Below are 15,038 nucleotides of genomic sequence, written 5' to 3' on the forward strand. Positions count from 1 at the left end.
CTATCACTTAATATTTAGTCAGCACCATCCTCAGAGAAGGAAATTCAAATGTTGCTTGTGACTACGTCTCATGAGTGAAAAATACAAAAATTCCCACCTCAGTAACTTGAGAACACTGACTGGGACACAGGGTGAAGGACAAACATTAGCCGTCTTCTGGATCAACACTTGTTAATACGCCGTGCCGACTCCCCATCACCTCCCAAGAACTGCTCTTGGCGGAATCAGAGAACTGATTGTTCTTAATTTTAAAGCTTAACCTTGGCAGTCTGTACAAAGTCCCCAGGAGCTCTAGAAATATTTAAACCATTTTAACTAAAAGACACTCAAAAAGGGAAGGAATCATGCCTAGTAACCGTGTCACTATTTCCAGATGAAATCCAGGCAGTATTAATAGCCAAAAATAAAATGGTTAATTCGGTGCTTCATTTGTATTAAATGATGACCTTATCTAAGACACCAATTTTGGTTAGCTAGTTTTCCTAAAGGCATAACAGCGAAGAACAGCAAAATTCACGTTGGCCAGACCACAAAATCCGCTAAGGACGATGTCCAACGAAAGGAAACAGTGTCCAGCTCATACACTGAGTCGGGAAGAGATGCATGGCCCAAGCCTATAAAAACCCATGTAAGAAGTTCCATTTTAAGATGGTGGATAGAACTTAGTTAAGTATTGTATCTTGCTAAAACTCCAGTGAAAAATATAGTTTTTAAAAGAAGAAAATAAAAAGACATAAAATAACATGAACAGAGAGAACTGGAAAGAAGATGACGGTAACAAAATCTGGAAAGCTGGAAAGAAAAGGGCACTAACGGTCAGCAAGTTAACCAACCCTCAAAGGCTGAACTGTGAACAATGGCTGAGGACATGGAGAACCAAAGCCATTGACCCTGAAAATCCTGAGAGGGCTCAGACCATATACATCCCAGTCTTGGATGAAAGGGAAGGGAAAGGCATGGAGAAACGAGTGACATTAGATTCCTGGATCCCTTCCCTAAACCGCCAGATTACTGGACGGCTATCCTTCGGGGAAACCACTGTACTTCTGGATTGGAAGGAGGGGGGTGGGTGACATTTCTGAATGAGGAGGAAGGTAGAGCAGTGGAAACAGGACGACTACGTGGACAGGTGAAAGCTGAGTGCTGATTACAGGACCTGTGAACTGTGTGGGAACTCGAACACAGGGACCCCAAATCACTCGCCCTGGTCTGGGGCCTAGGTCTCTACCAGATGAACTACACATGCTTAGGTGTATGTTATTAGATAATAACATAGTATCAAGGGCAAACTTGGTTCTAGCAATGGCTCTCTCCATCACTAATTATGGAATCTCTATGGTAGTACCAAGTACAGCACCCCCCGCAAGACCCACCCACAGGCACTTGGTAAGGGCAATGCTCCGTTTGCTAGTTATCTGTGCTCCAGGCATTTGCACAGCAGACGGGTGAGAAAGGTGGTATTCCTCCCACATGACCCTAAAAACCTGAGACTCAAAGAAAAACACAACTTGCTAGGAGCAAGTGGTTGAATCGCATCTGAATCCGGACTGGATTTTCTTCACTACACCAAACACAGCCTTGCAAGTCAGAACCTTCTCTCGACTCACCTATCCACAGTTTGCTGCTCATGGCAGGGTTTGGCCCACAGTCACTGACATCAGAGCCATGGTCCCGGGCGGTGAGGGGCGGAGGGGGCACCTGGTGCGATTCGGAGCATGATATTTATCAATGTCGTGAACAAATGAGTAAAGGAGCTGCAAATATGGAAAGAGGGAAGCTAAACTACACCCTGGAGAGCAAGACCAGAATTAGAGGTATCAATGTGAATTTACAGCGTCTTACACAGAGACGTCAAAAACGTCAAGATCTCGAGAGACTGGGGAACTGCCCTTGACTGAAGCTAAAGCCTGACGGCCAACCACCACCACACGTGACGCTGGACTGGACAGACTCCTGAAAGACACCACTGGGCTGGCGCATGAAGTGTGAACAGGGTCTGTAGGTTAGATAATCACTTGCATCAATGACGGTAACTTCCTGATTTCGACTGTTATGGCACAGGGCTGTGTGGAAGTGCATCCTTATTTTTCGAGAACATAATTAAGCTTATATACTATAAAGCGGGTGATTTGGCATCATGGCTGCAACACACTCATAAATGGTTCGGGAGAGAGCATATACCCTATTGAGTGTGCATCTAAAAAGACAAAGAAAATGACAAGTGTGGCTAAATGCTGACAACTGGAAAATCCGGAAGGGGAATACAGGCACTCTCTATGCTACTATGGCAACTTTTCTGTAACACTGAAATTTCAAAATGAATTATGAAAATGGCATGGACTTTCTAATATAAACAAACCCCAAGGCATTTAAACGAGAAAAGAAAGAGTGTGGAAAAATGAGCACTACGCTGCCCTGTGTGTAAGCAAAGGGATGGCTGAGAACACACACACACACTGAGAGACTGTCTCGCACAGGCAAAGCACATCTAGAAACACATTCCACAGTCTGACCCATGCTCGTTTCCTGCTCAGTTGGAAAAAGCAGTGGCTAGAGACGGATGAGAAAGGTTTTAACTTTGAAAATCTGAATTTTGTACTACATGAAGTAACAAACTTCAAATATATGAGCAACAGCTGGCTACCTTAGAAATACCTAGCAACATTTAAACCTAAATTAACAAGCATTGATTCCAGAAATTCTATTTCTGTGGGTCCAGGGTAGGGCTCAGGAACTGAGCGGCTATTACTTCCCTATTTATAAAACATAGTGTAGTTTGGGAATTGCTGCTTGAATCAAATCACCCAAATCTTATCTTCTCCAAACCCCCAATTCTAGGTAAATTAGGACTTTCTGTCCAATGAGAGAAAAAGAGCATAATCTAGGGAAAGAACACCCCACAAGTAAAATCAGAAAATCTGAAACCAGGGTCTGCACTGACCTCCAAACAGAAGCCAAATCATATAAGCCATCTACCTTTTCCAGTTCCTTCCTAAGGACCAAAGGGATTGGTGAGGTAAGGTTACCTGAGTATTAGTGGGTATAGGTAGTAATTCAGATATTCGGCATTCTTCAGAGGGAATACTGTGTAAATATGTAACAAGATTACACTTATTTTAATTAAAAAAAAAAACCAAATGACACAAGTAGATACAGTATCTGTAACATTCTAGATCTCAAGTGATAGGGTCATCCTGTTCCTTATCATGTTTTGTGTCTCAATATAGTAACTATATTCTTGTATGCATCCATTATTATGTGATAAGAACGTAATTTTTAAAAATGAAAGCAATAAAATAACACTTAGTTCAGATGGCTGGTTCTTACATTTAAAAAAGAAAATACAAGAAAACTAACCACTACCATGCCAACAGTACACATTTATTATTATTCGTGAATGGTCAAAAGACTTACAAGGCCCATTATTATTAGTATAACCACATATATGAAACATCAGTGACATGGAGTGAAAAGGACAGTTTCATATATATTTAAAAATTACAGACACACACTTTCTCAAGTGTTCACCACACGCTGCTACAAAAGCAGGCGGCATCGAGCGGCAGGAGTACCAATAAACATAACATGTGGAAATATTATCTCAAGCATAAAAACTGTACTTAAGTTGCAAAAATAAAGTTTCTTTCTTCAGACATTTTGATCTGGGCTCAAGCAAAGCAAACAATGAACAACAATGATTTTCACACTATTTAACACTTTAAAACAGAAAAGGGTCGAAGCTGCAGTAGTCCTGAAACTGCAGAGGTTAGAAGAATGAACAATGCATTTCACCCCCTCCCTCCGAAAAGAAGTCTACAGCAGATCTGTTTCACCCTGGCTCTCGAATGCTGCAGAATCATAATCTACTACACTCAAACAGCAAGTGAAGCCAGAACAAACAAAACGAGAAAAAAAACAAACATCATTACTTCAGACAAGGCATTATTGACCTTAGTTTCTTTACATAATTTCACTAGTGCAAGAACATCATTTACCTGAAAGATCATAAGTCACAATTAAAGAGCACTCATACAAAACTATTTCTTTTTTCTGTTTAAAAAGTGCCACATACAGAATTCTATCATTAAAAAAAAAAAAAAAAAGACAACACACACACACTAGTGAAAGACTGTCTGTCTCCATCTCTTATCGATGAGGAAAGGCCAGAGCGACTCTTTGATTCCAATCCGAAACGGTGTTCTCTGGCCAATGCCCAGGGTCTCCAACTTGGAGCAGTCCAGCTGGGCGTTCCTTGGACGCTGTGCTCCCAAGACAGGACTGTCAGTTATCTTTAAAGACAAATAAAAACAAAAAATTAAAAATACGTGAAAGGCTACGTGTTGAGGTTTTTATATTCTCTACTTCACTCTGCCTCCAGTGCAAGATACCTGGTTTGATCCCTGGAAAAATTGTTTTGAAAAGGCGGCTACAATCAAGACAATACTTTTTCCACAAACATCACATACTGACGGGCTTCTTTATACTTGACAACTTAGTAACAATATAAACCGCCAACATACAAGTGAGGGTCACTGCGATTAATCCTGGAAAACCAAGTCACTAGTACTTCCCAAGCAATAAGGAAATGTCATCAACAGTACGCACTACAAGGATGGCTCTGGGCTTGGGAAAAGCGGGGTTTTAAATGCCGCGTGCTTACCGGCCGTAAGTGACTGATGGGGAGGTTGAAGGCGTCTGCAATCGCACAGGCCATTTCATACTTTGTCATCTGTTCGTTGCCGGACCAGTGAAAAGTTCCCTTTATTGACGGATCCTGACAGAGACAGAAAAATTCAAAATAGCTTCAATTTTCTGAGCTGAGTGGAGTGGTAGGTTTGATAAGGTAATTTAAAGGTCCAGCAATTAAAATGTATCTCTCCTTTCTAAAATGCTCTCTGCAAGACATTTAAAATCAAACGCCTATAAATATTCTCAGCTAACATGAAAAGCAATTTCTAGAATTTAGCCTTGAGAATTTTTTAAAAAAAATAAAAAACGTAAATGACTCCATTTTATTAAGCAGGAATTCCAAAATGATTAGATATTTTTCAATCCTCACCTGAGGACATGCTTGGTTTTGAGAGAGAGGGGAAAGGGGTGGGGGAAATCAATAAATACCCTCAGATGAGGATTAAAAAAAAAAAAAGAAAACGTCACTAGCGATTACTAGAAAAATACAAGCATGAGTAAAAGAATGACAGACAAGGTCTGTAGTGTTTGAGAAAGTAACACAAGAGTAGGATATGTTTAATATTCATAAATACAACCTACTACCTGTAAACTATTTTTGCTGGGTCTCCTTGTAGTTCTAAAAGAGCACATTACAAAGTACAGAATAGGAAATACAGTCAAAATACTGTAAAACTATCTACGGTGCCAGCTGGGTACTGGAAATATCAGGGGGAACACTTTGTAAAGTGTATGATTTTCTAACCACTATCTTGTACACCTGAAACTAATACAAAAATAGGACTGAACGTAAACGGTTCACTGAAAATAATAAAGTGATTTAAAATAAGAATAAAGCTCTTTAACTTTCACTCATTTTCAGGATTTTCACTAAGATGTAAGATAGAAAATCTTCCTCCCAAAGCCTCTCACCAGCATTCTCTTCTCGGCTAGCTGCCGGCACACGGTGGCTACGTCCTTGACGTGCGTGGGGAACCTCTGCTGCCAGTGGTCCATGTTCGCCGACTTGTTGCTGAACTGCACTTTATCAAACATGACAGTCACAGCACTTTCTTCAAGCTTTTCAACTTCTCCATACAGAACCGGGATTCTCAAAACAGCAGCCCCTACAGATGAAGAAAAGCAGGTAACACCCGAAAGCAGAGTGGTTCGCAAGTCTTGATGTAAGATGAAAGTATGTGGATTGAAACAGTATCGTAAAATACTTGCAACAGACCATGATGACAGAGCTCACCTGTAATGCCCATTTAACAAATGTGATCCTAAATGTTTTTAAGTGTTCTCTCACTTAGGTTATTTTTACATATAACTTCTTCATTATTATGACCATTAAAAATAACACTGATTATGACAACTAAATGCAATTAGTGATCCTTGATTGGATCCTAGATTAAAAGAATAAAATGAAATAAAGGACATTATTGGGACAACTGAGAAAATTCCTACAGAGTGTAAATTATATTGCAGTAATGTCTAATTTCCTGAGTGTGATAACTGCTGTAATTATATAAAGAACATCCTTGTTAGAAGATACACAGCACATTATTTTGAGATAAAACCCAACTAATTCTTAAGGAGTACAGAAAAAAGAACAGTGTGTACAAAATACATGTGGCAAAACATTAACAGTAGGTGAAATCTATAAAGGATACGTGAATATTCACCACATAACTCTTGAAACCACTGATTAAAGAATTATGAGCTATTTAGATTTTACGTTGGTCCCCAATGAGGGGTTACAACAGGCTAGATAATTGACACTTTAACTGAAAATCAAACACTTTAACTTACTGGACAATCATTAGAGATATTCAAGAATAATTTCTGCAAGATAATTTACAATACAAACCCCCGAAAAAATGAAATGTGTATTAGTGCAGTACCTATACCAGGGGACATTTCTCAAAGACATAGCACAGTCTCAGGAAAGCAGTTTAGTGCAGAGGATCGCCAAATCAAATACTATGCAGCCAGTGATAGGAAAGTGATGTTTTCATTATCCTGAACTGCAATGTCAGGCGGGTGGTGGGGACAGGACATAGACTACAAAATAACATGCAAATATTTTAAAACATTAGTAAGAAGTGCCTCTATACATAACCACATTTGGTGCTTCTTCCTGAGGTAGCACTGTAAGAGAACTTACACTCTTTACAATTTTAAATTAAAAGAACAAAATTTTTTTCCAGGAGAGTATATATACATGTAGATACAAACACACAAAGGAGAAAAGAAAAACCACACAAATACCAGAATACCCCAATCTAAGAGAAATGATAATGACCTAATTTTTTGAAATTAGATCACAAACATTTGTACTACAGAATTTGTTGTCTATAATTAATGGTATTTATATAGGCAGTGATGCTGGGAACTATCTGGAAGGATTCACAAATTCTTCAAGACTTCTAAAATTCTAATTTTTCTTTTTTTTTGTTAGCTAAATTCTGTAATAATTTATTTTTTTAAATTAAACACACACATACCCCGCATAAACAAAAGGAATCCTCAAAGCAAAAGACTGTTGTCTTACCTAAATTGTTCTCCAGGACAGCCTTTTCTCCTTCTAATTTTGTTTTGCCATACAGGTTCAGGGGACATGGTATGTCTTCCTCGCTGTATGGAGGATTTGTTCCATCAAAGACATAATCTGAGCTAATATAGATTAGAAATGCTCCGACTGCAGCTACAAAACAACAACAACAACAACAATCTATTAAATACATGACATTTACTCTTTATTGGATTTTGTAATGGCTTATGCATCACACACAGAAATAAATCTCTTATAAGCAACCTACAAAACTTTAATCTTCACCAACTCAGCAATCATTTAATATTTTATGACGAGTTAATGAATTCGTCATTACCTGCTTCCTTTGCTAAATTCCCAGAAGCATCCACGTTAAGCTGAGCAGCAGCATCTGGCTGATTTTCTACGACATCTGGCCTTCTCTCTGCTGCACAGTGTACTATCACATGGGGCTGCAAGTTAAGCATCGGTTTTTAACACAAAAAAATAAAATAAACGAACTACAGGCTTCCAACAGTAAATTAGTTCACAGAAAAAAATGTTAGGTCAACATTCTTTCAACTAAACAAGCACTGTACTTTGTCACGCTTCCCTTTTTCAAAATTCAAACTTCCTTACGAATATGTGTAGGATCTGAAAAGGAAAGAGCAATTTAACAATCCTCAGGCAAAACCAGACAAACCTGTGTCAACAACTGGATTTCTAAATCAAAATAAGCTTCATGGGAAAAAAGAGCTCTCATTTGTGTGATTAGTATGACCTACATATTAATAAATCTATATTAAAGGAAGAATAGCAATTGCAAATCAAATTCATATATTCAAATATCTTAGATCACTCACTGAAAGAAAATCAACTATTACGAAAATGATATTCCCAGCTGAGCATGGAGTGTACCACCTATAATGTAAGCACTGTGCAAGGAACGAGGACTTCACTGACTTGGTGGAAAAGACAAGTACGTGGAAGAACTGTTTCAGTAGCAGATGACAGATGTCAAGATAGAGGAATGGAGAGGGTCCTTGGAAGAGAAGGGGCACCTCCTTCCCAGAGGAGCTGAGCCAGTGCTAAGATCTGGGAAGACCCCAGACAGGCAGGACTAACCTACCCACATACCAAATCTCCTCCTTCTCAGCGACCTAGGAAGCACGATCTTAACTGTTTTCAAATTTCAATGTGCACAATCTGGGGTGCTTATGAAATGCAGAGTCCTGAGTCCTGTAACTGACTCACTCAATTAAAATCTCTGGGAAAGAGGCCTAGGAAAAAGTTTCCCAAAAGACTCTGATGCTGGCGTCACTTGGTCTCTATTTTTAGAAAAAACTTAAACTCTCAATTTGATTAGAGGTGAACAAATGCTACATTTTTCTGTGACTGTACAGTGACCATGGCCATACGTTATTCACCTTCTCTGAGCCTTTGTCGTCTCTGAACTGGGAAAACTGTCCATTTTGCAGTGTTGTAAGGTTTACAGATATTTTAAAAACAGCTGCCCAGAAAGTGGTATTTAGAAGAGTACTACAGAAACACAAGGTTTTTATAAAATGCTTCATACTGTCTTTTGTCAACCTATGTCTGAAGGTAATCATTTAAGGAGTACATATACTCAGCAAAGCTCAAGAACAAAGAAGTGTACTGTATGTTGTCACGTGATAGGTCAAAGCCTAAGTACAGCGACTTCCTTGAGAGAAGGAACATTTTCTACATCACCCAGGTGATTCTTAAGTTGGTTGACATGTTAAAATAAGCAGACTGCACCATACCTGAAAATCATAAACGATGTGATGAACGGCATTTGAATCCAACAGATTAACGTGTTCAAATTTGGGTCTTGCTCTTCTAAAACCACAGCCAACGGCATGCCAATTACTCTGCTGAAATTCTTTGTATACAGCTCTGCCAAGAAGCCCAGTGGCACCAGTGATAAGAACCCGCCTATTGGGGATGTTAACTTCCTCCTAAAAAGGTGAAGGGGGAAGAAAAAGAATTATTTACTTTAAAAATATTTCCCTCAACGAAGTTAGTCAACATCATCATCCACTGAAGACTTCAAGTCTAAGTAGTTTTCTTCACGTCCCATATCTATCAGCCAATTCTTAAGTTAGAACAAGATCAATCAAACTACATTGATAACTATATCACTTCAGAAAAGTTTTAACAATCTTACCCCAGGCAAAAAAACAAAACAAAACAAAAAAAACCCTAAAATGATACTGCAAGGAATTAGCAAGTCATAAAGACTGATTTCCTGTGTTTATGGTCATGATATACAAATAAGTAACAAACAGCAACTTTAATTATATTCTTCAATTTATAAAATTCACAGTTAAGTTTATGCTTACTTATTTTATGCCCTGGTTAAATATTTGAGCTATATTCCACCAGTATGTTTATACAAGCTGACATTTTTGGTTTCCAGTTTTTAATCCCAAGTTTTCTTTGGAAACTCACTGGTTTATATTTTGATAGGTCCAAGTGAAGAGAATTCACATTCCACAGGAATTTATATGAAGGAAAAATAAATTTGATCCTCTTGGGACTAATATTCTAAGTTTAACCAAACTGATAAATGTTTCTGAATTAAAACTCTACATTTTCACAGGCCAGTTAATACAGATATGGAGGATAAGAGAGAAGGAACACCTAACATATTCTAAACTCATGTGTCACAATTGTGAAAAAGAAAAGTCCTTATACATTAAAATTAAAAAGGAACCACTATTTAGGAAATAAAACCAAGACAGGGTTTCCTCTCAAAATCTTGAATTATTCAGTCAACATTTACTATAAAAAAAACAACAGGAGTTTTATTAAGTTTTATCATCTTGAAGCTTTTTATTTCAAAGGGTTGATGTAGTCACCTAAGGCTGAGTTGTCAAAACTATTCATACAAAGACTTATGCTTAGCCCTTAGTTCAGCTGAATAACTTAGCAGACTATACATTTTTTAAAAAAGAAAAGGCCATCAAAATCAAGTCTTTCTTTCAGAGGAAAAGCCTGAAACAGAAGGGCTGAGACAGTATAAAGGTAAAATTTTAAAGATTTTTTTTCTTTAGGTCAACCAATTTCAAGACGTTTTAAAAGCAGAATGAAAATTCAGCTGGCTTTCTGTTTCGAAACTTAGCCCGAAGTCAACTGAGCTATGAAAATAAGGATTTCAGCCAGCAAAATATTTCCTTTAAATTTTGGCAGCAAAATGCCTCCACAACGTGAGGAACCTGAAGTCCAGAGATGTGAAAGGTTGTGCCCACAATAAAAGGGGGAAAGGTTAAGTACAGAACTTGGGTCCCCTTGCTTCCGAGGTCCAGCCAAATGCATTCTGAGTTTTGCTTCAATCCTTGGAACTTACATTTGGTGTCACGATGTTTAAATTTTATCTGCTCTGCCAAGGACTGTGCCATTGCAGAGTTAGCCCACCTCTACTGATCTAACTCACTGGTAACAGGAGAGACATTAGGACAAGGTGACTGAGGTTCTTCCTCAGTCCCCTCAGTCCTCAGGTTCTTCACAGTCCTACGGTTCCAACATTTCCAACATTAGGCATATAAGCCACTTTTACTCTTTTCACACAGTCTCTCCAGAGACAAAACGAGCACTGTGTGTCACCAGTATAGGGGCCAAAACAAGGTTTCCATTTGGATTGTAAGCTTATTTGTTGGCAAATAATATATGCATCACTAAAAAAATGCCAATCAAAAATAACTCTTCTATTTTTGAGTTTCTATATATAAACAGAACTCTACCTAAAGCTTCTGAAAGCACACTATTTTGATTTTTTTTTCTTTTTAAAAGACATAACTCCTCTGAAAACCACTCTGGACTGTTTCTCTATAAAGTTAGTCCTGCAAGACACAGGCATGACCAAACATGCCTGGAGGAACTCAGAATGGAGAAATAAAATGCTGTCTCGTTCATCGAAACCACAGTCAAGCGCTGAAAATACTGTGTGTGCCTGGAAAGTCTACTTTCTCAATTTTTGTCACTTTATGAGTAAGTAAATTATATCATCACTCTTCCCTTTAAGTTTACTCTGAACATATTTCTCTTACTGAATAAACTCTTAGATGGACAGAATTCAGTAATGTCAAATGACCAGACATACAAAGAAACATTCCTGAAAAATTAAACATACGTAAATGTAGAACTAGCACTTTTATTATGCTATCTCATCAAATAATACCAAACTGTAGAGGTAAAAAAGATAAACAGCTATTTAAGAAAGACCCAAAACAGTAAGTAGTCTGGGTCAGTGATTTCTAACTTAACACACTTGCACTAAAAACGCACCAGAGAAAGGGGTGAAAAAAATCACTAACACCTACAGAGGGACCTTCTTCATCTCCAGTGGTAAACATAATAATACTCTGCAATTTTTAGAGCGTCTTTAACTCAGTGACATTTCATATTCATGTCTTTAATTGATCCTCACAAGATTTCCCCTCCAGGGAGATCTTTCAAGACACACCCTGAACTTTAAGAAGCTTTTCAAAGATCCCACGACTCCTTAGGTGACCTTGTTCTAACTCCCGTCCCGCCGCTGTAAGCCCCAGCCAGGACTATGAACCGAAAACCACCCGAATGCTTCTCTAACAAACTGTAACACAGTCCTCATTCTCACAAGTGAGTTTTAACAGGGTTTAAGAGCAGCAAATATGTCCCAAGCTTTTTTCGTTGTACCATTTTTAGGGAAGGAAAGCCCATTTTCATTAGTCTACGGAACTCCTGTGAAAAGTTTTTATACGTACACACATGAAGATACGTAAACATAAACGAACACTAGGTAACAACAGGTAACTAACTCAGCGCTATTCGGGGAACACAGGGACAATACAGAGGTTTAAACAGTCCATCTATCCTCACTTTACCCCCTTCCCCAAATCCCAAAGCAATGTGAAAACACCAAACGTACTACATTTCGGAGGCGTTAAAATTTTGCATTATCGAGCACTGCCATCCCCTATAACCTCTCTGGCATCATCAGTAAGACACTCCGGTCTGGGCATTTCCAGGCTTCGCATCCCCAGCGCTCGATACGTTCTGGGGACGGATGAACGCTGGGAAGCCCGGAATGAAGGAAGGTGGGCGGGGGTGGCGGACCCAAACGCAGTAAAAGCCTTCCTTATGCAACCTCCGTAGCGGTTCTAAGCCCCCAACAAACATGCATTTGAATCCCGGTTCTAAACGCACTTAATGAACTAGGACGAAGGACTTGACCTCTACGCCTCAATTCTCTCATCTGTGAAATGGGATAAAAACGAATCTCCCAGTCACGAAGGCGTAACATCGAGCCTTGCATAAACTAAGACTTCAGTAATCTCCAGTACTGTTATTTCTGAGAAGCTACCTTTCCCCTTCTTCCTAAGAGATACAGATGGACCGAGGGCGCACAATGGATGCAAAAGAAATTAAGATAGAATCAAAACCAAGACAGCTCCCCCAATCCCTCTTCATTCCCGGGAGAGGAACCTCAAAACTGAAACCCGATGTACTCATTTCCTGCAGCAGAGCCTAGAAAACACTAAAAGGGTGTGCGCGGAGGTAAACAAACTCGATGGCACCGCCTCGGCCTCTCGGGGCTCAGAAGGTGGCGCTAAGGAAGCCGACCCGGCTTCGACTCCGACTCAGGCGGGATGAGCCTGGAAAATCAATGCTCTGCACCCCGATTCCCACGAGACCCCCGCCACGACTCCTTCACCTCGACCACTCGGCAGTCCCCCGGAACAAAGTGGATGGTGAGCTCCTTCTCCCGCCCCACCATGTCGGCCGTCTTCGCTTTGCCGCAGCAGTGAGCCACCACTTCCTCCACCTCCAGACCGCGGTGAGCCGCAGCTCCAACGCCCTCGACCCGCCTGCCCTGGGTCCGGGTAGACCCTCTCACCACTTCCGGCTTCCGCCGCCAAGGCCGCGCCCATTGATTGGCGAAGCTGCACCGTTGCCCCAGAAAGGGGGCGGGCACAATGGAAAACGCTCTCAGCCCACGCGCCAACTCTTAAAGGGATACACAAAACAAAAGGCCTTGGCCTTAAGCAGTGAATATGTTTTGTTTGCGGGATCGAGGAGTTGTTTATTTTTTGTACTTTTCTTTGTTTTGTTTTTTTTTTGTTCTAGACCAGGGATTGGATTGCCTGGAATATGAAAAAAATCAACCAGGCATGTAGTATATAAAGTGGAATAAAACATTTTAAAATCATGGGTGAAGGGCCGTGAGGCCAGAGAGAGAAAGCACCACAGACTTGTATCTCTAGAGCATTAAGAGTGTATTTTATGGGCATTAGAAAAAGAAAAAAGTGTTGACATCTGAGTCATTACAACCTCAACAGCCCATTTGTCGTTCTGGGATGCCAAAAAGTAGGATCAAAAGTTGCAGAAGGAACTAAGGGGAAAGAGTAATGCTGAGCCACCTGTATCACACTTTTAAATAAAAAATTAAAATTAAAAAATTAAATTAATTTCCATTTAAATTAAGTTAAAAAAAAAACAGCGAAAACAAAACCAAAAAAGAGTACAGACCCTGTAGGGTTCGCCAGTGTCTCATGGGACAGTCTGAGTGTGCTTGCCCAGACACACAGATTACCAAAACCGAAAAGTCGCTCACAAACGTGATTGCTGCTCAGACCTTTATAAACCCTTTTTTTTTTTTTTCAAAATCCTTTTTGGTTTTGAGCCTAAGCAGCCTTTTTCAAAAGTCCCGTGACTTGCCTTCTTATTCAACCCCAACAAGAACTCTTTCCTTATTTGTGGGAACGTAGTTTCTTCGGACCAGTATTGGAAGAGAGCCTGAGGCCCTTACTTTGTGGTTTGTTTTCACCGAGGCTGTTCAGCGGTTTAGCATTATTTAGCGAGTCCTAGAGAGCACTGCCCCAGCCCTAAATGTGCCAGATCTTCAGACAACAAAGAAAAGGAGGGTGGGGGTAGGAGGAGAAGCTTTGAGATCCTCTTCTAACTGGAATTTTTTAAAAGTCTTTTGTTGCAATGTGATGCAATCTAATCTTTGGGGAGGGGGGGAGGTATTCAATGAGAAGAAGATTTAAGGAAAAGCACATGTAATTAGCATTTGGACTCAGAGAAGTCTTGTCTAGAGTGAGGAACAAGAAGTTTACTGCATTTGAGGATCTGGTCTGATACTTGCAGGTAAAAACGTGGTATATAGAGTTCTAGAGGCATATGTGTGTGCATGGTTTTTAATCATTCTCTTTAAAGATGCAAGTTTCTATGTGAATAAAAACGCCACCATTATGTAGCCACCATCCGTATTCATGCTGTGGCTAAATCTATGAATTTGAAGCGAGCAACCTGGAGCTAAAAGTTTGTGTTAGCAGATTCAATTTACGCCAAGACAAAGGCTGGAGCACACACTAGAGATAAAATCCTTATTCGTACAGAATCTTCACCTACATCATTGCATTTAGTCTGGGAAATGAAACTGCTGTTCCGTTCTACATTTTATTTTATTTTCCAACTAATGAGACTTAGCTGAGTTCTCCATACAGGGTCAATAATTTAAGTTGGTTTATTCTTTCATGTCCCAAAGTTACATGTTTTAAAGAAATGAATGGCACCCATTCATTTTCGCTTTTTGCAGATGTTCACCGGGATGATTTAAAGAAACTAACTCCAGAATGCTTCATTTCCTGAGCCGCTAGCTCTTACCTGCTCCATGTTCTCCGGCATTTCAGGCATGGTTCCAAAATGATGTCAGGAAAACAGATTTGGGATGAGCTTCAGCCTCTGCCTCCTCTGGCTGGGTCTTTGTTCTTCTGGCAGAGAGCACAGGCTGGGAAAACGTGAGCCTCTCAGCTGCGCTCGACCTTTTAAA

At 39.8% G+C, this 15,038-nt stretch overlaps 1 protein-coding gene across 2 annotated transcripts; it reads right to left on the bottom strand.

Annotated features, from left to right (window-relative positions):
- Positions 1–3,360: 3,360 nt before the first annotated feature.
- On the bottom strand, positions 3,361–15,038 carry MAT2B (methionine adenosyltransferase 2B). Of its 2 annotated transcripts, none has more exons than XM_045829548.1 (7): positions 14,873–15,038; positions 8,986–9,180; positions 7,560–7,674; positions 7,223–7,375; positions 5,602–5,795; positions 4,661–4,774; positions 3,361–4,289 (listed from the first exon to the last, which is right to left on the bottom strand). In XM_045829548.1, exons 1-7 carry the CDS (start codon positions 14,900–14,902, stop codon positions 4,119–4,121), a joined length of 972 nt encoding a protein of 323 aa, XP_045685504.1. In that variant the 5' UTR covers positions 14,903–15,038; the 3' UTR covers positions 3,361–4,118. The 2 variants fall into 2 exon arrangements, with proteins under 2 accessions (XP_045685504.1, XP_045685495.1); XM_045829539.1 differs by lacking the exon at positions 14,873–15,038 and adding an exon at positions 12,918–13,109.

Source organism: Phyllostomus hastatus, unplaced genomic scaffold (genome assembly GCF_019186645.2).
Source record: "Phyllostomus hastatus isolate PE091 unplaced genomic scaffold, TTU_PhHast_1.1 phas_contig_150, whole genome shotgun sequence".
Classification (NCBI taxonomy): domain Eukaryota; kingdom Metazoa; phylum Chordata; class Mammalia; order Chiroptera; family Phyllostomidae; genus Phyllostomus; species Phyllostomus hastatus.